General features: G+C 44.2%; 1 protein-coding gene across 2 annotated transcripts in view; it reads right to left on the minus strand.

Moving 5' to 3' along the window:
- Nucleotides 1–26,062, minus strand: part of TIAM2 (TIAM Rac1 associated GEF 2) — a 519,289-nt gene that overhangs the window by 132,592 nt on the left and 360,635 nt on the right. For both annotated transcript variants that reach the window (XM_075339675.1, XM_075339674.1), the window contains exon 11: nt 4,325–4,489. In XM_075339675.1, coding sequence (XP_075195790.1) covers nt 4,325–4,489 — 165 coding nt within the window. The remainder of the gene's footprint in view (nt 1–4,324; nt 4,490–26,062) is intronic.

Consider the following 26,062-nt stretch of genomic DNA (forward strand, 5'->3'; position numbering starts at 1 on the left):
CAGTTTCAGAATGCTATTAACCTGATTAACTCATTATTTGCAGGTTAATAGTCACATTTCAGTGCTTAGTGATCAACGGCTGTAACCACGACCCTGACACTGACTGACAGCTGGCTTTAAGTGCATCAATGCTGTCAGTTAATGCCAGGCTGCCACTCACTGTGTACTGAGCGGTGACTGAAGCTGTGTTGGCTGCGCCTCTATGACTGAATGCCGGAGGCTGCCAGGAGGAATATAGATCATTTCCCTCCGGTGGATCGGCTCTCAGTGCAGCGGCCACACAGGTATAAAACACTATTAACCTGATTAACATCTGCTTTTTAATAATGGTTTTTGACATGACAGGCTCCTTTTAAACCACCACCATGCTGTAGGAGAAGAAGACCTGTTATACTTTTCAAACATGCCCCTGTCTGTCTTTTCAGATGCAGCAAAAGTAATAAAATAAATGTTTAAAATCCTGTACACCGTATGCTCATAACCTATGAAGAGTCAAGTGGGTATTCCTACTGTAGAGAAGAGTTGTTTGGGAGGTCAACCCTGCTGCTCCAGCTTTGCTTGACAACACCCCTGACCCAGGTGATAAAGTACACATATAATTAACATCCACTTAAATCCTGTACTCATAAGCCAGCTCCACTGGATTACACTCATGTGCCATTGCTTTGTACTCCAGTAGCATGTGCGGTACAGCTAATGGCGCATGTGCAGGATTTTAAGGTGCCTAGTGGTGACTACAGCAACAGAATGATGTCGATAAAGAATGGATGAAGAATGCCCACTTGACTCTTCACAGGTGACTGAAGTAACCGCGGCACTTCTTTCAAGAGCAGTGCACAAGCCAGGTCCAATCCCTTAATGTAATTCAGTTATATTTGGCACTCAAAGAGGTTGAACAAATTGTGGTATTTTTATTATAAAGTGCTAATAGGCACCTTCTTTTAAGCGGAGGACACTGCACTATTGTGCTTCACTGCACCATTCATATTCCATAATCCATACTGATGAAGGTCTGTTTTGACCAAAACGTCTTTGATTTTGGATAGAAAGCACTTTATAATAAAAATACCATGATTTGTTCCACCATTTTGAGTATCAAGGTTCTTTGAAAATTCCACCCATGCGCCATGGCACTCCATGAGCATGCGCAGGGCAGCAAAGTGTATTGTGATAAATTTGGGCACAGTACATCTTGTTATTATGTGCATTCCCAGGCAAGATCTATCAAAATGACCACGTTTACTGCAGCATAAGAGACATGCATGTTTGAAAAGATTGTTAGGATGCTTATTGCAAAAAGCTATTTCATTAATAAAAAAAGAGATTACTGTTTCATGCTTTTTCTCAAATGTCATTCTGAATTTGTAAATTGTTGTCTTTATTAGAGAAATGAGAATAGAAAGATTTCCTATTAATGTATCCCAGCTCCTGAGCATGTACTGTCACCGAGCACCACGGACATGGCCTGGTCATGGGTCTAGTCTAAGAAGCCAGGAGACACTTAATATTTCATCACGAGTTCAGTCATGTACAAGACATTTAGGTTCTATCTCATTTCACCTTTGCACGCATGAATTTAAAGCCATAATTACAAAGTTATCGTCTGCTTAGGCAATTACTTTATTAATTAATGTATAATTGCTGTTCAAGCAGTAGATGTCCCAGAGCAGAAAATGAAACTGAATTGTGGCTGCCATCTTGTGGACATCTTTAGAGACGCTGCAGGGAATGTCCTTGCTTCATGGAGGTAGTGCTGCCACTGTATAAGACTACTCATATCTTACAAAAATGATACTTAGGTTGGCTAACCTTCTAAAATATATCCTCTACTATGCGTCCGCCTATGATAGGGTGATTACCATCCCTCAGAGAAATGATAGGAGCGGATATACAGTTCAATATGTCATACAACTAAGCATTCATACAACTTTCTACAATATGGATATTTTTTATACTTTGGAAGAAAATCGTCATATTTGGTTTGGTGATTCAGGGTACCGTAAAGTCTTGTATCTACATTTAGGCCTGGTTTAACCCCTTCCCCACCTGGCGATTTTTTTTTTTTCCTTCCTTTCTTCCAAGAGCTATAACTTTTTTATTTTTCTGTCAACATAGCCATATCATGGCTTGTTTTTAGAGCGATGAGTTGTATTTTTGAATGAAACTATTAATTTTATAGTATAGTGCACTAGAAAATGGGAATAAAATTCCAAGTGTGGTGAAATTGCAAAAAAAAGTACAATTCCACGATTGTTTTTTTTATTTACCATGCTCATTATGTGGTAAAACTGACCTAGCAGTATGATTCTCCAGATGAGTATGAGTACGTAGATGCCAAACGCATATAGTTTTTCTTTTACTTAATTGGTGATAAAAAATTCAGAATTTTGTTGTTAAAAATTTAGGTTTTGGCGCCATTTTTTGAGTCCCGTAGTGTTTTAATTTTTCTGGGTTTTGGGACTGTGTGATGACTAAAGGCCGCTTTACACGCTACGACATCACTAGCGATATCGCTAGCGTGCGCACCCGCCCCCATCGTGCGTGCGTCACGGGCAAATCGCTGCCCGTGGCGAATAATATCGCTAGTACACGTCACACGCAATCACACGCACATACCATCCTAACGACGTCGCTGTGGCCAGCGAACAAACTCTTTTTTAAGGGGGAGGTTTGTACGGCGTCACAGCGACGTCACACAGCGGGCCACCAATATAAGCGGAGGGGCGGAGAGCAGCTGCATTAACGTCACTCCTACCTCGTTGCCGGAGGACGCAGGAACGCTGTTCTCGTCGTTCCAGGGGTGTCACACGTAGCGATATGTGCTGCCTCAGGAACAACGAACAACCTGCGTCCAAAATGAGCAACGATATTTGGGAAAGGAACGACATGTTAACAATCAATGATTTTTGCCATTTTTCGGATCGTTAGCAGTCGCTCATAGGTGTTACACGCAACGACGTCGCTAACGATGACGGAAGTGGGTCTCGAAAACCGTGACCCCGACGGCATATCATCAGATAAGTCGTTGCGTGTAAAGCGGCCTTTATTGTTTGTGTCCTGAGCTGGAACTTTTAATGATCCAATTTTTGGGTAGATCTTTTGATCGACCTCTTATTACATTTTATTTTATTGTTGCGGCGTACAAAACTACATAATTCTGGTGGTTTGAATTTTTATTCTATTACACTGTTTACCAGTTGGATTAATTTATTTTATATTTTGATAGCGCGGACATTTCTAAATGCGGCGATAAGAAATATGTATTTTGTTTTAATTGTGTTATTTTCAATGGGTGAAAAGGAGGGTGATTTGAACTCCTGGGGTTTTTTTTTCTTCTTTTCATATTTTTTAAAACTTTTTTTCACATTTTTATTGTATTTCCTAGTTTCTTTAGGGGACTTGAAGCTCCAACCATCCGATTATTTGTGCTGTACAGATCCACACGTGGCTATTAGAGGCACATGACTGCTGATCAGATCAGCCAACATGTGCAGGGAAAGAGGTGGGCAAGGCGTTCAAGCCCGCATCAAACATAGAGACACGACCAAGGTTATAAAGAGGTTAAAGTAGAGAACTCTCTTAGAGCTTAGGAGCTACAGTACCCACTCATAAGCAACTCCATGCCAAGTTCCTTTTTTACTAGATCTGTTGTCGTTATAGACTGTTTTGCATTTGAAGTAGAGATGATCGGATCACTTGAAATTCGAATTTTCCGCTTTAGCCAAAATTCCTCCGCTTTAGCCAAAATTCCCCCAAAATTTGATTTGCATCGAATAAATTTGCTGCCAATAACAATAATGTAAAGTGAAAGAAGAAAAGAGAGTATTCGAATTTGTGAGAAACCGCAAATTTCTGGAAATTTGTCTCAAAGTTGATCCTCTGCAGATTGATTGCTCATCTCTAATATTAAGCAAAACGAAAGGGCATATGTTCACTCACTGAACAACACACTCATTCTGGTGCTATATATGTAAGGGCTCATTCAGATAATTTCTGACGTATATATTTTATCCATGTTTTTTAAGGATGTCTTAATGGGACATAGTGAGCTGTTCTTTGACTTCTCTGGAAATACAGTATGTATGATAGAGATAGAAAAATGTCCACATCTGGCAACAGCTTTTCTCCAAACAGAATAAAGGATAAGGCATGTTAAGATTCTTCATACCTGATCCTTGTTTTCCCATTTTTGCCATACGAAAATAACATTTTCCATTCAAAACATATATGTAAAACAGTGCTCTCAAATTCTGCATCCAATTCATCTTTCTTCATAGCTCTTATACTCTACCCAACCATATTATTAAACCAAAAAAAAACTTACTTTGCACGCTAAGTTCAAGATGTCTTCTACCCTATGTTCTGGTCTGAGGTTCACAGTAACACCATGACCATCGTAAAAGTGGACAAATATTGGGATTTCCCAAGAACTTTCTTTGGGGGGGACTTCTGGAACTGTGTTATAGATATTCACCAAGTCTTCAACATGCTGTAACAAATAATACATCTCAAGTAAGGCATACAATTAAAACGTGGTTATAAGAAACACTAAAATGACTGGAAGACACAGACAAGAAAGGATCCTTGTGCGCCCAATTGTTCATCATTATGTACAATTCCACCTGCTTTGGAGATAAATATGTTCCCTTGCCCCGTGTGGCCTCCATCACATTGATGCATGGACATTTCAAAAAATCTGTGGTTTTGAAATCCAATATATCTTTCTGTTTTTGTAAAGAACTAAAGGGGGCTTTACACGGTAGCGATATCGCTAGCAATTTCTAGCGATAGCGACCGTGTAAGTACCCGCCCCCATCGCGCATGCAATTGTTTGTGATCGCTGCCGTAGCGAACATTATCGCTACGCAGCGTCACACATACTTGCCTGGTCGGTGGCGTCGCTGTGACTGCCGAACAATCCCTCCTTCAAGGGGGAGGGACGTTCGGCATCACAGCGACGTCACCGCAACGTCACTAAGCGGCCGGCCAATCAAAGCAGAGGGGCGGAGATGAGCAGGACGTAACATCCCGCCCACCTCCTTCCTCCCGCATTGTGGCCGGCGGCAGGTAAGGAGACGGTCCTCGCTCCTGCGGTGTCACACATAGCGATGTGTGCTGCCGCATGAGCGATGAACCACAACGCTAAACAACCCTTACCGATTTTTGACTTTGGGACGACCTCTCCATGGTGAACGATTTTCACCATTTTTGAGGTCGCCTAAGGTCGCTGGTAAGTATTACACGCTGCGATATCGTTAATGACGCCGGATGTGCGTCACTAACAACTTGACCCCGGCGACCAAACATTAACGATATCGTAGCGTGTAAAGCCCCCTTAAGAGTCCGAGCAGGACATTGAGCAGAAGAAATTACATGTAACATTTTGTGGCAAAATTGAAGCCAAACTGAAAAAAAAACACAGTATCAACACTGAAGTATGAGTTACTGCTCCAAATACATCTCAATCTAAGAAATATCTAACATATTTTATAATCCTGCGTGATATTATTCCATTCATCTATGCTCTACGCATTTATGGATTAGCGGAATTGTTTACAACACGTTTGTCCACTAGAGGTCACTGTCTATTAATCATTTTTTTTCTATTTTATGTAACGCAAAATTGAAATTGAGATTCAGATGTTATTTTACGGGTTCAGAAAAACAATACAACAGTAAATTTTTGAATATACAACCACCACAGAAGCCTAGTTCTCCATCGCCGATGTGTCCCCCACAGTGCTGTACTGGAGTCACAAGCCAATGTCTGAGAGTTGTCAGAGTATAGGTCCAATAAAATGAGACTACAAAGTAAATCTGTCCATTGAGACTTCTAAATCATGGTGTGAAAATAATGATTCTTTGTATAAGGTTGAAGAATATATGAGTGATATATAACTGGGGGGAAACTAATGGTAAAGCTTCTTCCAGAGAAAAAAAATACCACAATCTGGTGAATGTCATATAAATTCTATCAAAGTAATCAAACAATGACATCTAGGCAGACAAATACACATGACGCATACAATGTTCCAGTGTATTGTCAATCCAAAGCTGCCCAGCTTCTCAGCAACCACACAAGCCATTCAGAACACTGCGCACTATTGGAAGCCGAGTCTTTTTTTTCCAAGGAGAACTAGGCTGTTTTTATCAAAACGACCCACGCACCAGAATTACTTGATAACGCTGCTCATCTGGGGGCGGAAAAACAAGAGGAAGTCAACAGCACAGACTGCCAATGATGAACGCAAGAGAATGTATCAAGGCTGTATCATCTGTTGGTGGCATAAATAAAGGAAGTATAATAAATGTGTGTATGTATATGTATATATATATATATATATATATATATACACATATACATATATCTTTACAGTACTGGGCAAAAAGTTTTAGACAGGTGTAGAAAAAATTCTGCAAAGTAAGAATGCTTTAAAAAAAAAAATAGAAGTGCTAGTAGTTTATTTGTATCAATTAACAAAATGCAAAGTGACTGACCAAAGAGAAATTTAGATCATATCAGTATTTGATGTAATCACCCATTGCCTTTAAAACAGGCTGAATTCTTCTAGGTACACTTGTACACTATTTTTGCAGGGAGGTTGTTCCAAGCATCTTGGAGAACGAAGTACAGATCTGCAGATATAAGGGGGCTTTACACGCAACGACATCGCGAACGAGATGTCGTTGGGGATCACAGAATTCGGCCTCCTTCATCCGGCCTCATTAGCGACGTCGTTGCGTGTGAAACACACGAACGACTGCTAACGATCAAAATTACTCACCATATCATTGATCATTGACATGTAGTTCTAATCTCAAATATCGTTGCTGTTGCAGGACGAAGGTTGTTCGTCGTTCCTGAGGCAGCACAAATCGCTATGTGTGACACCGCAGGAACGAGGAACAACATCATACCTGCGGCCGCCGGCAATGAGGAAGGAAGGAGGTGGGCGGGATGTTCCGGCCGCTCATGTCCGCCCCTCCGCTTCTATTGGGCGGCCGCTTAGTGACGCCGCTGTGACGCCGAACGAACCTCCCCCTTCGAAAGGAGGCAGTTCGCCAGCCACAGCGACGTCGCTAGGCAGGTAAGTATGTGTCACAGGACTAACGATGTTGTGCACCACGGGCAGCGATTTGCCCGTGATGCACAACCGACGGGGGCGGGTGCTTTCACCAGCGACATCGCTAGCAATGTCGCTGTGTGTAAAGTGGCCTACAGGCTTGCACAAATCCTCTTGTTTCTTCAGGTAATCCCAGACAGACTCAATAATGTTGAGATCATGGCCCTGTGGGGGACAGGTCTTCACTTCCAGGATTCCTTGTTGTTAATGGATAGTTCTTAGTTCTTAATGACATTATCTATATGGTTATGGTCATTATCTGTTGCAGAATACATTTGGAAATGATCAGATGCTTTCAGTATTGAATGAAGGATGAGTATCTGCCTGTATTTCTCAGCACTGATCCAAACCAATTTCCAATTCCACTTACTGAAATGTAGCTCCAAACTTTCAAGGAGCCTCCACCATGTTTCATGGACATTCATTATTGAACCACTCTTCATCTCTTCAGGAAACAAAATTGCCTTCTGTTACAACCAAATATTTGAAATTTGGTCTCATTGGTCCAGAACACCTACTGTCATTTTTCGGGACCCTAGCTCCTATGATTTTGTGCACAGTTGAGTCTCTTAACCTTGTTTCCATGAAATGTATGACTGTTTGGACACAATTCTTCCATGAAGACAACTTCAGGCCAGACAGTTTTGAACGTTAGATGGGTGTAGTTGAGTCCCATGTGGTTGCTGTCAATTCTGATGACAATGCTGGACATCTACGGATTTTGAAGAGAAGTAAGGAAACTAGGCTTGATTCATCAATATCTGTATTGTTGACGGGGCGTGCTGGAGTCAGACGGTCCTGATTTTTTAACAGGTGCACTTGTGTGCTACACCAGAAATCTTATTCCAGTCAGGTACTAGAGTGAGCTTTGTGCCATAGGGAATGCCACTGTTCTTCATGAATTAGATGAAACGTGACACCCCGCTCCATCCCACTCCATTTTTTTGCCCAAAGTCACTAAATTTAGGCGGAACTCTGAGTTGCACCTAAAGGGGTTGTCCACTACTTTAACATTGATGGTCTACCCTTAGGGTAGGTCATTAATGTCTGACATCCGGCAACCCCCCGATCTGCTGTTCTTGGTGTCGGCAATGTTGACAGTAGGGGGATACTCAGTTATGGAGTTGCCCTTTCAACTGACAGTGGCCACGGCTGGGTACTGCACATCCGCCTCCCATTCAAATCAATAGGAGGCGGATCTGGCCTTGCCTGCCATTAGAAGATGAGGCAGCTACAAAACTGAGTATTTCTGGCCATCTGCTGCGTCCACCAGCACTGAGAATAGCTGATCGGATGGGGTGCCAGGTGCCAGATGATCAGACATTGATGACCTATCCTAACGATAGGCCACGAATGTTAAAGTAGTGGACAACCTGTTTAAACTTTGTGGCTTTTCAAAGTAAAACGCTACACCAGAATTTGAGTGTGAAAGCTTTGATGAATCAGGCCCAATGTGTCTTACAACTGTTGCACTAGATTTCCTTGCCCAACTACAATGTTTTGATCTTCAACATTGCCCATTTCTTGATGCTTCTTCAAAAAAGCTTGAACAGCATTTGACAAGAAACAATCTTCCACAACCTCATCATTGTAGTAGAAATTGGCTATTCCTCTTCCAGTTTTAAGTCTCCTACACAGTTGTTTCTTTTTCAGTTAATGATTGTGTTTCAACCTATATATGAAAATGAGGATTATTGTCAACTGTTTGGTATAATTGGTTACTCACACACACATACATGCAATAATCCTACAAAATCTCTGACTTTATGCAAGTGTACGTAGGAGATTTGATGCCCTTTGAAGGCAAAGGGTGGTCACAATAAATACTGATTTGATTCGCATTCATATTTTGTACATTAATTCTGTTAATTGATTAAAATACATTTTTAACACTTCTATTTTTTAACGCATTCTTACATTGCAGTATGTATTTCACATCTGCTTAAAATTTTAAAATATAATCGTGTTTTTGTGTAATCTATCTATCCATTCATGCATCCATAAAGCAGGTGACATAAATATTGAACACGTCAATTTTCTAAAGGTGCTTTTCTCACCAGATGATGGTAGAAAATCATCCAATCCACACAGGCAAAGAAATCAAACCATAGATGTCCATAAATTTAGTGATGTGTAATAAGAAAAGACACCGGGAAAAAAAAGTATTGAGCACATGAAGAAAGAGGTGCAAAAAGTCATGGAAAGTCATGACACCAGGTGAAATCTATCAGTAATTAGAAAACAATCCCGCCGCTCATTGGAAAATAATATCAGCTGGTTCAACTGACAGCCTATAAACAGGTATCTCATTACCAAGGTGCCACACAAGAAACATCTCATGATTTGTAAAACCAATGAGCTGTCCCAAGACCTTTGCAACCTTATTATTGCAAAGTATACTGATGGCATTGCTTACTGAAGAATTTCTAAACTACTGAAGGCCTTGTGATCACTATTGTGGCTGAAATCCGTAAAAGGAAAGAACATAATTTCACGGTAAACTGTCCATGACCATGTGCTCTCTGCAAGATTTCAGACAGAGGAGTAAGAAGAATGATCAGAAAAGTTGGCCAAGAACCAATATTCGCATGTGGAGAGCTACAGAAAGACCTAGAATCAGGAAGTAAAATTATTTCAAAGGAGACAATAAGTAATTCACTCAAACTTCATGGCTTATATGCACGTTCACCATGAATTACGTCATTGCTGAAGAAAAACCATCTTCAAGCGTGTTTAAAGTTTACTCAATACCATTTAGACAAGCCTGTGAAATACTGGGAGGATATAATTTGGTCAGATGAAACCAAAATTGAATTCTTTGGAAGCCTTAATATACAAAATGTTTGAAGGCCAAAAGACGGCACTGCATATCACCCCAAAATCATCACACCAACATTTAAAGTGTGGAGTTGGGAACATGATGGTGTGGAGCTGTTTTTTAGCAAATTTATTATTTTTATTTATTTATTTATTATTTATTTATTATTATTTAATTAAAGGAAGGATGAAAGTACAAATGTACAGGGACATTCTTGATAAAGATCTGCTGTCATCTACCAGGATGATGAAGATAAAATGAGGGTGGACATTTCAGCAAGACAATGATCACAAACACAGAACCAGGGAAACTCTCAATTGGTTTCAGAGAAAGAAAATAAAGTTGCTAGAATGGCCTAGCCAATTACCTGACCTAAATCTAATGGAAAATGTATGAATTGCACCATTCAATGTGATAGGTCACCTCTGCTGGCTGGTGTTTTTTGGGTGTGAAGGGACCATCTTCCATGGATCCTCCCATCCTGCTAGTATCAGTTTATTGCTGTCATCTTTACCTTGCTTGGTTATGTACAATGAGAGGAACTTGAATAATGCAAATCAGAACAGAATGTGGAACCATGTCAAATCAAAGTATAGGTGGACTATACCCTTAAACAATACATTTATAACATTTAAACAATATGTCGCGGGCGGGGAGGACGCCGTCGCTGCTGCGCTCTCGCTAACACTCGGGTCCGGCGCTGCTGCGGCTGCTGCTGCTGCTCGGTGGCTCGAGCGGTGGGCCGGATCTGGGGACTCGAGCGGCGCTCCTCGCCCGTGAGTGAAAGGGGTGGTTGGTTTGGGGGATTTAGTCCGTGACGCCACCCACGGGTCGTGGTGAAGATGGGCACCACCGCTGCTGGTAACGGGGATCCCGGGAGCGATGGTACAGTGTATATGGTATAGTGGATACCTGTGATCCTGTGTCCAGGAGGACCATGAGGACGTCCACTGCCAGGGGGATGATGGGGCGAGCTCCGACGTACCGGTCTCGCCAATCAGGGGGGCCTGACACCAATCAGGTTGGTGTCTACTCCTGAGGATTGGCCCTTGGCCCCAGGGGTTGCTCGTTTAACAGGCACCGCCTAGAGTAGTGGCCAGGCTTGCTGCACCTGTAACAGATAGGAGGCCCATACCGTGAGTCATTGGTCCTTCTCAGCTGCATCCAGGGGACGTCCTCCGGGCTGTCGGCGAGCTGGATCCCTCCTGGGGGCTTGACTCTCGTCGGAAGCTGGAGTGCGGCGAGGATCTTGGCTAGGTATCCATCCATGCGGCGGACCTGGGCTGCTAGTTCCTCCATCATCCCGATGGGTGCTGCAGGAGCCGGTAGAGCCGGAGGTGGAGGAGCCACCGTGATAGGAGCGGTCTCAGCCGGCCATGGGGCCGCCTCAGGAGTGTCGGGCGCTGGGGCCTGCAGGGCCTTGATGGCCCGCTCTTTCAGTACTGCAAAGTCCAGATTGGGGTGTTCCAAGGCCCACAGCTGCAGCTGCTTGCAGTCTTCCACGGACCCCAGCCCCTGCAGGAATTGCTCTACTAGCATCTTATTACTGTCCACATCATTGATAGTGTCCACCCGCTTCAGCGTACGGAGGGCCGCTTGCAGGCGCAAGGCATAGTCTCTCACATTGTCCGCAGGCCGTTGCCGGCACTGATAAAACTGCATCCGCAGCTCCGCTTCGGTGCGGGTCTCAAAAGCGATTTGTAGTTTTTCGAAAATGGTAGTCACCGAGGCCCGGTCCGCGTTGGTCCAGATCTCCGCCTCCTGCTCAGCCGCGCCGGTTAGCTGCCCTAGCACTACCGCTGCCCGCTGTCTATCAGCCAAGGGATATAAATCGAGGACCGCGCTGATCTTTTTCCGGAACACCTGCAAAGCATCAGGCTTCCCGTCGTACTGTGGTAGCCAAGTAGCACCGGGCACATAGGGCAAGGAGAACGGCATCACCTGGGCGACCGCTGGGCCAGCGGCCTCCCCCGCTCCTGCGACCAGAGCAGGGGCTATCCCGTTTCCATCTACGGGCGTGGCGGGAGCTGCAACCGCCACTCCTCCAACAGCTCTGTCGGGCGCAGACATCTTTTTCCCGTCCCCCCTTGGTACTCTTCAGCACTTCCGTTTGTTGGGGGCGGGGCTTCGCTTTCGCGCCTTTCCTGCTCGGAGAAGACGCTCGAGCGGGATATTTTCGCGCCAAGATGGCGGCACTTCAAAATTTTCGGCCGGAAACCGGCGGAGATCACAAGGCGCACTTCTACTGGTAAGTAGAGGGGCTCAATCCTGTTCGTGACGCCAAGTTGTCGTGGGCGGGGAGGACGCCGACGCTGCTGCGCTCTCGCTAACGCTCGGGTCCGGCGCTGCTGCGGCTGCTGCTGCTCGGTGGCTAGAGCGGTGGGCCGGATCCGGGGACTCGAGCGGCGCTCCTCGCCCGTGAGTGAAACGGGTGGTTGGTTTGGGGGATTTAGTCCGTGACGCCACCCACGGGTCGTGGTGGAGATGGGCACCACCGCTGCTGGTGACGGGGATCCCGGGAGCGATGGTAGGGAGCAGCTGGGATGTTGTTTTCTCCCTCCGTGGGTAGGGGTCGGTGGTCCCGGGGCCCGATGATGTGACGAGGAGGCAGGGTCGGTGAGGTGCAGGGTTGCAGGGACAGCGCGGCACGGTGCTGGATGGCACGGGTGTACTCACTCAGCAAGAAAGGTACAAAGTCCTCGGTAAACCAAATGGCTGGATGGACGGGTCCCGCAGCCGGCTGCAGTGTTTCTCCTCGGACAGGTGATGGCGGCTGTCTTTCCCTGCACCTTGATGTTCTCCTTCTGACTACTATGGATTCCCAACGGTAGTCCGCTCCCCGGTGTATGGGTACCGGAGGAGCCCGTTTGCCCGCAGGCGCTGGCCCTTGGGTCTCTAGCCTTAGGCGGTAGCTGTATACCCTCACGGTGTGGGCTGTTGCCTTCAATCGGGACTTTTGCTGTTGTGAAACCCCTGGGGTTTCAGTCACATTCGGATCTGACTATTGTTGGCGGCTCCAAGCCTGGTCGGGGTCCGATGGCCCTGCCTGTGTGCTGGCTTCACTTCGCTCCCCGGTCGGTACCGGCGGGCCATCGCCCGACCCCGGTCCTACGGTTCCGCGTTGCTCCACCACTCCTACAGACGGCCACCACCATCTGCCAACCTTGCAGTCAGTGCCTGGGCCACAAACCCAGACACCCAAGTGCTCGCTCCTCTCTCCTCAAACTCCAACACTCAACTGCTAACTGACACTTTTCCCGCCTCCAGGCCTGTGAACTCCTCGGTGGGTGGGGCCAACCGCTTGGCTCCGCCCCACCTGGTGTGGACATCAGACACTGGAGGGAGGCAACAAGGGTTTTTGTTTGGATGGTGTCCCTGTCTAATGGGGGTGGGGGTGTTTGAGTGTTATCTGTGACGACCTGGCTAGGCCAGAGCGCCACAAATACATAAATCCCCTATTTAGATAATGGATTTCAACATATATATTAAATTTAGATAATGGGTTTCAACATATATATTAAATGGTCTTTTTTTCCTTTTTAAAATCCCTTTCATTAGGGTATAGCCATCAGCTGGAGCAGGGTTTTAAATAGAAAAACACCCATCCTATAGTAATACTGCAGAAATTTGAATAGCTATGATCCAATGTAGCATAATGATCACTCACCCACGCTGATTTGATATGCCTAAAGGTAACCTGCCCCGACGCGAATGTTTCAATATCTTCCTTGGGGGGGCATGGATTTATGTGGCTCTTTACTATCATACTTTATATATGTGTTGGTCTATTGTACCATATCTAATTTAAATCACTATCTATGTGTTGGTAGATCATTCTAGAAAGAATTTTATGCCACGTGTGGTTTTGCTGGCCCTATGTGATTATCTTCAGGGTCCTCATATACCTGTTAAATTTGACTGTAAAGTTTGATGTATTTTACCCCTTGCTATAATAATTTTTTCTAATAAATTTTCTATATTTTTTGGAAGAGAGTGGTTTTTTGATCATTATATGACCTGGACTATGTTCCCTCTTCAGTCCTCGTGTGTTATTTGTGTTTTCTACCTGCTCACTGATGTAGAATTGAGCCGTCTGTATTCCCCACACTGGCACTATTTATTGCTATGTATTTTGGATAGATCAGGTAATTTTTGCCTTCTTGAGCACTGGTTACATTCTGAAGATAACACAGGATAAAATGTTACATGTGAAAATACCTCATTTATTTACTCGTGTTTTATGTGGGTCCATATATTTTAATAACCAGTTGACACAAAACCAACACCAGAAAACTGATCCTCTGAAGATAGGAAGGTCCTTAGATGCTGGTTACTTCCTAATCTAAAAATAATAGCATGCAGTTGCCCCAGCCATGAACTATAACATTAAATGATCTGGGGGGTAACAAACTGTTTCCCAATAGCCCTGTGCATTAGGCAGAACATTAAGGGCTCATGCGCACGTTGCGTAATCACATGCATTTACGCTGCGTATTGCACTACAGCGTAAATGCATGCGTCCTGCGTCCCCTGCACAATCTATGTAGATTGTGCATGAGACATGCGCACGTTGCTTTTATGAATGCAGTGATTTGGGTGCTTAAATTTTGACCCAAATCCGTACGTTCATAAAATGAGCATGTCAATTATTCTGTGCGCTATGGATGCAGCTGCCACTCTGTCTATGGTGGGGGCAGCAACCAGAGCACATGAAATCGGCTTTTTTAACAAAAATACTGCATTCATTATGCAGTGTTTCAGTGTTTCTGCAATGTTTGACGCGCACATGTGCTGTCAAATCGCTGCAGAATATTCAGCAGTTACGTGCGCATGAGCCCTTATAGTGAAGGGAGTGTCCGTTTGAGGCAATGAAACAACTACGGCTGACACTAAAGGGGGCTTTACACGGTAGCGATATCGCTAGCAATTTCTAGCGATAGCGACCGTGTAAGTACCCGCCCCCGTCGCGCATGCGATTGTTTGTGATCGCTGCCGTAGCGAACATTATCGCTACGCAGCGTCACACATACTTACCTGGTCGGCGGCGTCGCTGTGACTGCCGAACAATCCCTCCTTCAAGGGGGAGGGACGTTCGGCATCACAGCGACGTCACCGCAACGTCACTTAGCGGCCGGCCAATCAAAGCAGAGGGGCGGAGATGAGCAGGACGTAACATCCCGCCCACCTCCTTCCTTCCTCATTGGGGCCGGCGGCAGGTAAGGAGACGTTCCTCGCTCATGCGGTGTCACACATAGCAATGTGTGCTGCCGCATGAGCGATGAACCACGACGCTAAACAACCCTTACCGATTTTTTACTTTGGGACGACCTCTCCATGGTGAACGATTTTCACCATTTTTGAGGTCGCCTAAGGTCGCTGGTAAGTATTACACGCTGCGATATCGTTAATGACGCCGGATGTGCGTCACTAACAACTTGACCCCGGCGACCAAACATTAACGATATCGTAGCGTGTAAAGCCCCCTTAAGCCTCAGCGCTAAGGGCTCGTGCGCACATTGCATATTGCATGCATTTTCGCTGCGTATAGCACTGCAGCGTAAATACATGCATCCTGCGTCCCCTGCACAATCTATGTAGATTGTGCATGAGACGTGCGCACGATGCTTTTATGAACGCAGCGATTTGGGTGCTAAAATTTTGACCCAAATATGTGCGTTCATAAATTGAGCATGTCAATTATTCCGTGCACTTTGGATGCAGCTCCCACTCTGTCTATGGTGGGGGCAGCAACCAGAGCGCATGAAATCGGCTTTTTATGTACAAAAAAACTGCATTCATTATGCAGTGTTTCTGCAGCGATTTGAAGCGCACTTGTGCTGTTAAATCACTGCACAATATTCAGCAGTTACATGCGCATGAGCCCTAATAATGTAAAGCTGTCTGTTAGATACTTCTATTACTAATGCTACAATAAAGTGTTACCAAAAAAAATACATTATTTAAATGCATTTAAATTAAATGTATTTTTGCTTTCAGACCAACCCTTTAACAACTTCTTTAAGAAAATTCAAGGCTTAGTATTAAAGCAGAAGAGAAAATATTAGGCCTTATTGTGTTATTATAAATTGGAGAAAAATTCTCTTTACAATCTGATAACCAGGAATGACTGCATTGTCCTCTGCACATCGCTGTCAAACTAAATAAAAAGTTGAGGAATATATCTGATTGCTAGCTGTCCCTTTTAGCATGCACATGACATTAATCCTGCTAGTTGACAATCAGCACTGTTACTCATACAATTGTACGGATAACATATTATTATACTGCTCTTGAGTCCTGACATTATTTTGAAACTGTGGTCAAAAAGCCCATCATTTCATGCAATCTTTCCTTCTGCAAAAGCCAAGCCACATGAGGTGAAGTATTTATAGCACAGCTACTATGACTAATATCACAACCATTTCATCCCAAATGCAGTTTTCAGCATTGTCACCTCATCGCCAACTACCAGTGCTCCAAAGAAGGCCATCATGGATAACCTCCGTTCTGCAACAAAGCAAGCACACCGCTGCCCCGTCTCCACAGACAAACTGTGGGAGAAGCATGGGTTATACAGAAACGTGTCGACTTTAAATCTGTCACTATTACAAGTTTGCCACACAAGTCATTTTGGAAATATCAACACAAGAAATCTGCGCACTCATCAACATGTGCACTGTATAGTGTAGCGCCCCTGAACCCATCAGGGCACTACAAGGTACTGCATCCTGCCAAAGATGCAGGGCCTACCCCCAGGAACCTGGAAGACCAGTGCCAGTAACAGCAAAACACATTATAATCCCAGTTGTCCCCCATCCACAGACTGGTGACAGACTAGAGATGGATCCAATGGATGGCCACCCAGGGGTGGAGCCGATCCAGTCCACTAGACAACAACCAGGTGGGAGGGGACAGATGGGTAGACTATTAGTAAGTGGAAGTGAGAGAGAATGGACGTAACCGCACTGACAGGAGAGTGTAACGGTGACCCGAGGGCCCAGGCGTGTGGTTGCTGGTGGAGTACGGTGAAGTACTCCCGGAAATATAGCCGATGGGGTACAGAGCCCTTGGTCAGGCAAAAGCTCAAGGCAAACCTGATAAAATCTACACAGTGAGGGGACCATCCAAGGTCTCATTGACCTTAGAAGTCCGTAGGCACCAGCAGTAATGGGAGAACCAGGGACCGGAACAGAACACCGAACCTATAGGGTTCACACTACCACCGTATGGACCAGAGACTGAGAGATAAACAGGAGGGGACCCCCAGACGCTCCAAGCCACGGGGACCCACTAACTTGAGAAAGGTGCAGGGGAAAGAAGCCACCAGGTCATCATCTCGGCACTGGGACTAAGGGAACCAGAGATGAACACCAGCCTAACTCCGGGTACCAGTTACCATCTACTATGACTAAAGAGAACCAGTTACACAGTAATCCCTCGTGTGGACTCCCTTTCTTCTGCGCCCAACTCCTTCACCTAACTCCTGGGGCCCTGGCCCTACTTGCGGAGGGCCCAACATCCAGGCTGCCGTCAACACCAGCCCCAGTTGAGAGACTGTGCAGCGGTGGTTCTAGCTCCATAACCGCAACCCACAAGTGGCGTCACGACATAAACTTTATTAACTATCCCCTGTAGATAAACCCCTTTTTAAAAGCGACCCCCAGGGTCCCGGAATTGGGTAACGGCCACCCAGTGACACATCCCAGTAATACACTGCCCGGAATTGAGTACCCCATAGCCCTGGGCGGCACAATAGCGTCACTGGATCCTGAAGAAGTGGGAATCTGTTCCCTAAAGTGAATCACATATTATTATCTGCCAGTCTGATGTCCATAAATTATACCAAACACAGTACAATATGTCTACAGTCAAATTTCCGGTCCGTTTTTGCCATTTTTTGCACGTACCGGAGACACGTGCTTACGTGGAACCATTTATTTTCATGTTAAAAGCCGCACGTCAGTATTTTTGCACGGAGCGTGTGTACGTTCCGTGCATACGTGTGTCCGTTTAGAAAAAGCGCTGACATGTCCGTGTTGCTCCGGGATCATGTAATCACGGACCCATTCCATCCTATGGGTCCGTGTTGACACGTACGTGATACGGATGATGTCCGTGTGCTATCTGTGCGGTCCGTGTCTGTGTGGCTCAAATCAAGTTTGTTACAAAATTAAATACTTGCAGGTGGCCAAGGTACCATACAAAATCCAACATAAAAAAACTAAGGCCTCCGCGGATAATGGCATGGTTGTAGTATATATCCAAACACATTGGATATCCAAGTAAAAAGACCAACAGGTTAATTTATTGTGGATAATTATAAGAATGTGCTAATCAAATCCACCTATGTGTCATTATTCCCAACAAATAATCATTAACTTCCTTTGATTAAGATGTGAAAAACGGACAAGATACGGAAAGCATACGGAACACACACTGACATATTACACGCACAGAAAAATGCACACACGTACACACGTAACACACACGTAATGCACACGGACACTACACGGAGAGGAAAAACGGACTCCAAAAACGGAACACGGACTTCAAAAACGGACATCGTCACTCGTACGTTTTTTTCACGTGAGTGTGGCAGAGGCCTTAGGTCGCGTGAATAATACGTTGGGGTGTATGCACATAGCTGGATTCTAATTGTCATTCAAGGTCAAGCAATAGTAACATTTTTGGCTCAATGTAAAGAGGGAAAACAAAAAAGATAAATTGATTGTGAATAAAGTTAGGCAGTAACTAAACTTTGATCATTTTTTCCTGAAGTCCTTATATTGCCTGCACACCGTTCAAAAGATGGCTTAGAAGTGTGCTGCTCCAGAAGAAGAGCCACGCAGCTCCTGTCTGAGAGTGCACAAAGTGGAACACAGATTTCTATGTACAAAGATACAAATGCTTTTATCTAACGGGAACCAAAATGAAAAAAAGTACAATATGAATAATAACTGAACACACGACAAATAACACAAACTCGGAGCTGCGGCAGGCGTGGTTTACGAGCTTTTTACAATGCTCTGTCAACAAGCTCCACTCCGTTATGACAGCTGCTTTAGTACTAATCTCCGCTCACAGACACAAGCTTGCACAGAGAATAGCTCACTATTGCAGACTAGCAATCCAGAACAAATGCGGTATGCTGGTTATTCCTGGCAGCTCTAAGTACAAAGCCACCCTTTTAGTCTAGAGGGATCTCGCCGTCTACTCATGGTAATCAGGGTGGCTTACTTTAACTCACAGTGTCAAGCCAAACCCAATCTGCTGAAAAATGTTGGCCTGGTAGAACAGCTTGCTTCCAAGGAATTTTGGAAAGGAAAGCCTTTTATAATAGCATTAGTTTCACAGGCTAATAACTTCTATCAGTCTGGCTGCGTCTTTTAATATCATGGTATTTACTGGTCACTGATCCATTGTAGGAACTTTAGATGTTGACTAGTCTACCAGGCCATACCCACAAGATGCTAAATTACAGCCCTGACAAGTGATGCTTAAAACTAAACTATTATCTGAAAAATCCAAGCTGGGATAATTCAGTTTCAGATGTAATGCAGCCGATCAGAGGATTGCAATTTTTATTAAGTTGATTTGTCATAGATAATAGGACCCAAGCAAGATTGGTTTGGAGAAAAAGTTGCCTTATTGCCCATTTTAACTAATCAAATTCAGTGATTATTTTGTAGACTACACTTTATAATGCCTGGAATTTTTATGGGTTACTATTGGTATCTGGCATGGCAGCCAGACTGGCTTGCAAAGTCTCCTTAAGGAGAATAGTGTTCCCCCGTGGAATTTTAGGGGCATTGCAGCTATAAGTCCCCTTACCTGGCAGCCAGACTGGCTTGCAAAGTCTCCTTAAGGAGAATAGTGTTCCCCCGTGGTCCCCACATAGCTTTCTCATGAGCCAGATCAGACACCCCCATACTTTGCACTGACGAGGGGCAAGCACCCCGAAACACCGTGTCTGCAAATTGGGATTCTGATCTGGCTTATATATCCTGAGTCATATTGCAAAGGATTGTCGAAAATCCACTTGTGACTTTTAGGATCGCTACTTCCAATAGGTGGCGCTGTGCTAGAGTTTGTCTCCTTTACTGGAGAGACAATTTGAATATTGGTATCAAGGACATTTTTACTTTGGATTTATAAAGTTGTCCAAAGTTACTTCTCACAAGACCAAAATATAAATGTATGGCTGTGACCTCAGATCACTAAAGGATGATTTATAAAAACAAGATATAAATTAAAAAATAAGCCATTCAACCTCACTGATCCTCAGCAATTAACTTTCCAATGCTTGTATAGTCCCCTTTGGTCTCTGCTCCCAGGTCTTGTCTTGACAAATTTAAAATTGATGGAAACACCTTGTCAATTAATCACTGAGTGTTTTCCGACTACTTCTAATGTGTTAATATGGGATGTAGAAGCAAAGACCAGCAGAGACTGGGGCAATGGAATAAGAGTCACGGGGTGTCACGCACAGAGTTGGAGATGTCCGTATACAACGCGTGACACATGCGATCAGATCAACGGCTATCTGACGCACTACCAAAAAACCCACAAAATGAGGACACACCGGGGTCACAGAAGTCCCTGCCGCTAGAGAGAGGGGTGAGGGAGCACTTCCTGCACTCACCTCAAGCTAACTCCTGAGCTCCCTAGTGTCCCTATACAAGTTCTTTCAACCTGTCAGCGAGCAGGATACCTGGGTCTCTCAGCTGGCCCTAAACTCACCCTGTCTAGTGAGTAGGCTAATGAGTACACTAGACTCGCCACTAAACTAATAAACATGGAGGCAAAGGAAAGACAGACAGGGGGAATAAACAGAAGGATAGAAAACACCAAACTTCACCATAGAAGATGGACTCTAAAGTAGCAGTAGGTGGGCACAGGACAAAACCTCAGCAGTTCCTTCCACCAGGCTAGCCAAAGTATAAATAATTCTAATAGCAGCAAGGTCTGCTGGGAAGGCTCCAGTACTTAACCTAAATGGGTGTGGACCCAAAGCTGCAACAGCTGACTTGACCTGCTCAGATATGCTGACAACAAAACCTGAATTTATCTCATGAGATGCCAAAGGAAAGGAAAGTTCATTTAACTGAGGAGTCAAGATGGAGATGAGAGGCTCCAGTCCTAAGGCTGTCATTAGTCTCAAAACAGCTGGGAGACCACCGTGACATGGGGGTCTGCTGAGGGTGAGTATGACGTTTTATTTTTTGTAAGCACACAAGTACATAAGCTTTTAAATAATAAATGTCTAACAGTTTCCTGTACATTTTGTGGCTTCATAATGCCAAATGGGTATGGTTTAAAGGTGATTGGGTCCTCTCTCATAAGAACACTTCAAGGATACCAAATTTCACACCATGTTTGATGCCATGGCTGCTACAGATGCCTGGTTTGAGGCACAACTGAAATCCTTCTTTTTGCTAAGCTTACAGAACTTGGAATACCAATGTAAGAAGTGTGTTGATATCAGTGGAGAGTGTGTGCAATAAATGTAAAGTTTCATCATCCTATCTCGTTTCATTCTGGGTAAAGCCAAAGACTTATCAGCAGCCCCTCGTATTCATCTAAGGCTGAAAACATCCACCTCATATCTCAAACAACAGCCTGTACACAACCCTGAAAGCTGTTACCTTCCATAACTAAGACTAACTTAGCCCTCTACTCTCAACCATCAACCATTCTTGATGGCATTCTCCAGGCCTTCGTATGTGGCATCACGATGGTACCTCTTGACTATTGGTCTGCCAAGCAAGATATGCATGTTAGGAGATCCTCAATACAGGCTCATCATATAATACTCCGGCTTTCCAGCCCACTATGAACATGCAACTCTAGCCTCCAGCCCACCAACACTTCCATGGTTAATAAGGATATAGCAATAACAATTTCAGATCTCCCAGGCACCACATGGACCATCTGCACACAGTCTCATAGCATAAAGTAAGTTTCTTGCATCAGCTCTTTTCCGCCTCTCCTATCAGCATTGTGGTGCTAAGCTGTATAACCAGGATAATAATCCCAAATACCCAGCCAGGATCGAAAAGTACACTTTCAGTTTATGACACATCATAAAATTAATACAGCATAATACACTTTTATACAACTATGAAACTATAAAAATACATATTCATTCTGTTAACCTGGCCAAAGGGCAAACACATTTACTATATTTAGGACTTTTTAAAAGGGAATCTGACACTTGAATTTTGCCACCTTATCTGAGAGCAGCATAATACAGGAATAGAGACCCTGATTCTAGTATGTGTCACTTACTGAGCTGCCCACTATGCAGGAAACAGTGACACAGCCCCATTCACTGCATTGCCATTCCCTGTACATCAAATGGCTGTAAATCCAGATGTGCAATAAAAAAGCCAAGAAGGCATCAGCTGAACCTAGATGTTGGATTTATCTACCTTAATATTATGGCAAGTCTGAGTGGTAAATTCTGAACACGTTAGCTAAAACCACCAATATGTAATATATTTTTGAAAAAAAAATGAATATTAATTATATATTTTTTAAAGGGAATCCGTCACCAAGTTTTCACTACCTAATCAGAGAGCAGCGTAATCTAGAGGGCAAAGCTGTAATTAAAGCTTTGTGCTACTTACTGGGCTGCTTTCTGTAGTTTTGATAATCTCTTTCTCATAAAACATTGCTTTTATCACTAGAGAATTACTAAACCTGCTGCCATACTGTCATCTATATTCATTTTGTACAACCTCAACCCCATCACTGATTGGCAGCTTTTTGCTTTTGCCCAGTGTACACATAAAGCTGCCAGTCACTGCTGTGGGTGAGGTTATACAGCGCTCAGCATTCACAAAACTGCTAGATCTGCAGCCATAATCAAAACTGCAGCAATTAGCACAGTAAGGCCCTGTGCGCACTAGAAAAAGGATTGTTCTCAAGAAATTTCTTGAGTATGAAAGATTAGTGCACTTGCGTTCAAAAAACGCACCAATAACGCACCGAAAAACGCATGTGTTTTTACCCCTTTTTTGTGCATTTTTGATGCGTTTTTTATGTGTTTTTTATGCAGGTTGGTCCATGCGGTTTTTTACCATTATCTATGGCAAAAAAACGTGGTACCTGTAGAAAAGAAGTGACATGCACATTCTTTTTCTCAAGAAATTCTGCAGAAAGAATGTTCTTGAGAAAAAAATGCAGTGTGCGCACAGCTATTTTTTTTCCATAGGATTTGCTGGGGAATGTCTGCAGAAAGCTTACAACCATGTTCTCAAGAAATTTCTGCAGCAAAAACGCAAAATAAAAACGCGGGTAAAAACGCAGTGTGCGCACAGGGCCTAAGTGATACCTTGCTGGAATGAGCGACTATGGGGTAGCAAAAACCTGCTGACAGATTCCTTTTAAATGCTTGGTGAAGCTGCTATTAGTGCAGATGGCCCAAACATACTTACATTCTAGTATAAAAATCTTAAACTTCAGTCCAGAAAACTGCAATCAGCACTCAACGAGCTGGAACAGCTTTAGATCATAGAGCAAAAAAAATTAACAAAAATATGGAAAACTGAAAAATGTGACCAGGAATAAAGGCTATATTCAGATGAGGTTTATTTCACAGACATTCTAAAAAAAGCTCCTGACTGTAACACTGAACACATGCTGCTTTCAGCTACATGATGTAATGGACATTCCTGACATAACAAACTACAAGTCTGTCTTTTGTCTATTTTACCCCAAACTAGAAAAATACCTGCATTTTTAACTATTCTCAGTTACAATCCAGTGGTCTCCACCCTGTGGCTCCTCATCTGGTAGGGCATGCTTTGAGTGGTAGCTTGGCATTTTATTGCTTCAACTTTTGTATCAGTGGATCATTTTGGAGACAAATAGCAGCAGTGGATCAGTGCTGTAACACCAAAGTGCAGGTACTGATTGGCTGTCCAGAGGGCGCTCTGGAGTATACTGTCCTCAACTGAAAAACTCATTCACCAGATTTTAGCATGTATTTTTAAAGGAGTTGTCCGGCATAAACTCAAAAAATGTTGTAAGCTAATCTGTGCTGTATTGTTATATAAAACACCCCTACATTACTTTTTTTTGTTTTCTAACTTTTGTTCCTTTCTTCTCTGCAGCCACTTTGTTTAGCTGCAGCTCAACCAAACATGACATCGACCTATGCCAAACCTCACAGTCAGAGTTGGCACCGCCCGACCTCACTATCCAGCCCCGCCCCCTGCCCGCCCTCTGCACACACATTGGCTCTGCAATGCCCCCACCGACCCCCAGCAGCGTTCTGCACTGACCCCCCATAGGGAATACATGTAGGGAATACATACTCACCCCTCCTCGGTCCCCGCCGCTGCTCCACGTTCGTACACTGTCTGCTCTGGCCAGTGGCCATATCAGACAGCTGGATAATGTTGAGAGGCAGCGCTGTGCTCACTCTCATCAGTGCTTTCAAATGTATTGGCATCTGTGATGCCAATACATTTGAATGTGCGATCCCCAGCAGGGGGCCCGGTGATGGTGGTGACACCACGGCAGCCACCACCAGGCCCCTCCCACCAGCTCATGGGCTCCACGGCAGTGGCGGGGAGAGGTTGTGGGGAGAGTACAGAAAATGTGTGGGAAGGTGCGGCGAAGAGGGGCGGGGACTCCACGCACTGTACCCACCCAGCAGGGCAGCAACATGAAGTCTGCTTTGTGGCCGTCAACAATGTGGTCGTGACGTCACAGGAAGCTGCAAAATCCTGGCAGGAGCGGTCACATGACAGCTCTGAGCCGGGGGAGAGGGGCTGACAGCAGGGCAGGTACAGTATGTAGTTGCTATCTACTTACCTGCCCCAATGTAGCCCAATAGTGAAATAAATAAAATTTAGGAAAATAAACCAGATAACCCCTTTAACTTTTAGAACTTGCTTTATATTTATCAAGTTGAATTTCAGGGGAGAGGGCTTCAAACCTAGTTATCAATTTTTCATAGAGGTAAAAAAATCGTTCACCATGAAGAGGTCGTCCCAAACTCAAAAATCGGTAAGGGTTGTTTATCCATGTTGTTCATCGCTCATGCGGCAGCACATCGCTATGTGTGACACCGCAGGAGTGAGGAACGTCTCCTTACCTGCCGCCGGCCCCAATGCGGAAGGAAGGAGGTGGGCGGGATGTTACGTCCTGCTCATCTCCGCCCCTCCGCTTTGATTGGCCGGCCGCTTAGTGATGTTGCGGTGACGTCGCTGTGATGCCGAACATCCCTCCCCCTTGAAGGAGGGATTGTTCGGCAGTCACAGCGATGACGACGACCAGGTAAGTACATGTGACGCTGCCGTAGCGATAATGTTCGCTACGGCAGCGATCACAAACAATCGCATGCGCGACGGGGGCGGGTACTTACACGCTCGAAATCGCTAGAAATTGCTAGCGATATTGCTACCGTGTAAAGCCCGCTTAAGAGCAGAGAGATAAGAAATGATCCCACTTCCTATAAAAAAAAAACCATCTTTGCTGGTAGACAGATTACACTTGTTAACGGCAAATTAAACAGATCTTCACCAAGGCTTTGGAGTAATTCGTGGTGAGTAGGACATTATAATTTTAACTAAAGTGATTTAATATATTTCATAGATTATGAAATTATATCAAGTCTCAAAGTCAAGTGAACTTTTAAGGGACGACTTTTTCTTAAGTGACATATTTAAAAATAGAATTGTCTCCAAAACTGTGATCTCTTAAGTTCATTAATAGTTTGAAGACCTCAAACTCCGGTTTTCTTCCGATCATTCCACAATTTGTCAGCAGCTCCAAATCTGGGCCCAACTGCTGTTCTGAACACTGTGTACAATACAATTAATTCCATCAGAATATTTCACTCAACAGATTTCTTGGAAGAACATCACTCACAGATTTCAATATGATAACAATATATTTCATGCAGGCATCTTTGCCTCGGGATAAAATTTATGCATTTTGCCATGAGAAAAAAAGCTGCATTCATATTCTTCTTTATTTAGAGAGATAACATCAATATATATGAATAGTATTCTCATTATTTTTCTTTTGAAACATGATCTAATAAGTTTGTGAAATCAGCTCTTTCTTGTGTATCAATATCACTAACAAAAGTTCTGAATTATCAGTG

This window comes from Anomaloglossus baeobatrachus, chromosome 3 (assembly GCF_048569485.1).
Source record: "Anomaloglossus baeobatrachus isolate aAnoBae1 chromosome 3, aAnoBae1.hap1, whole genome shotgun sequence".
NCBI lineage: Eukaryota > Metazoa > Chordata > Amphibia > Anura > Aromobatidae > Anomaloglossus > Anomaloglossus baeobatrachus.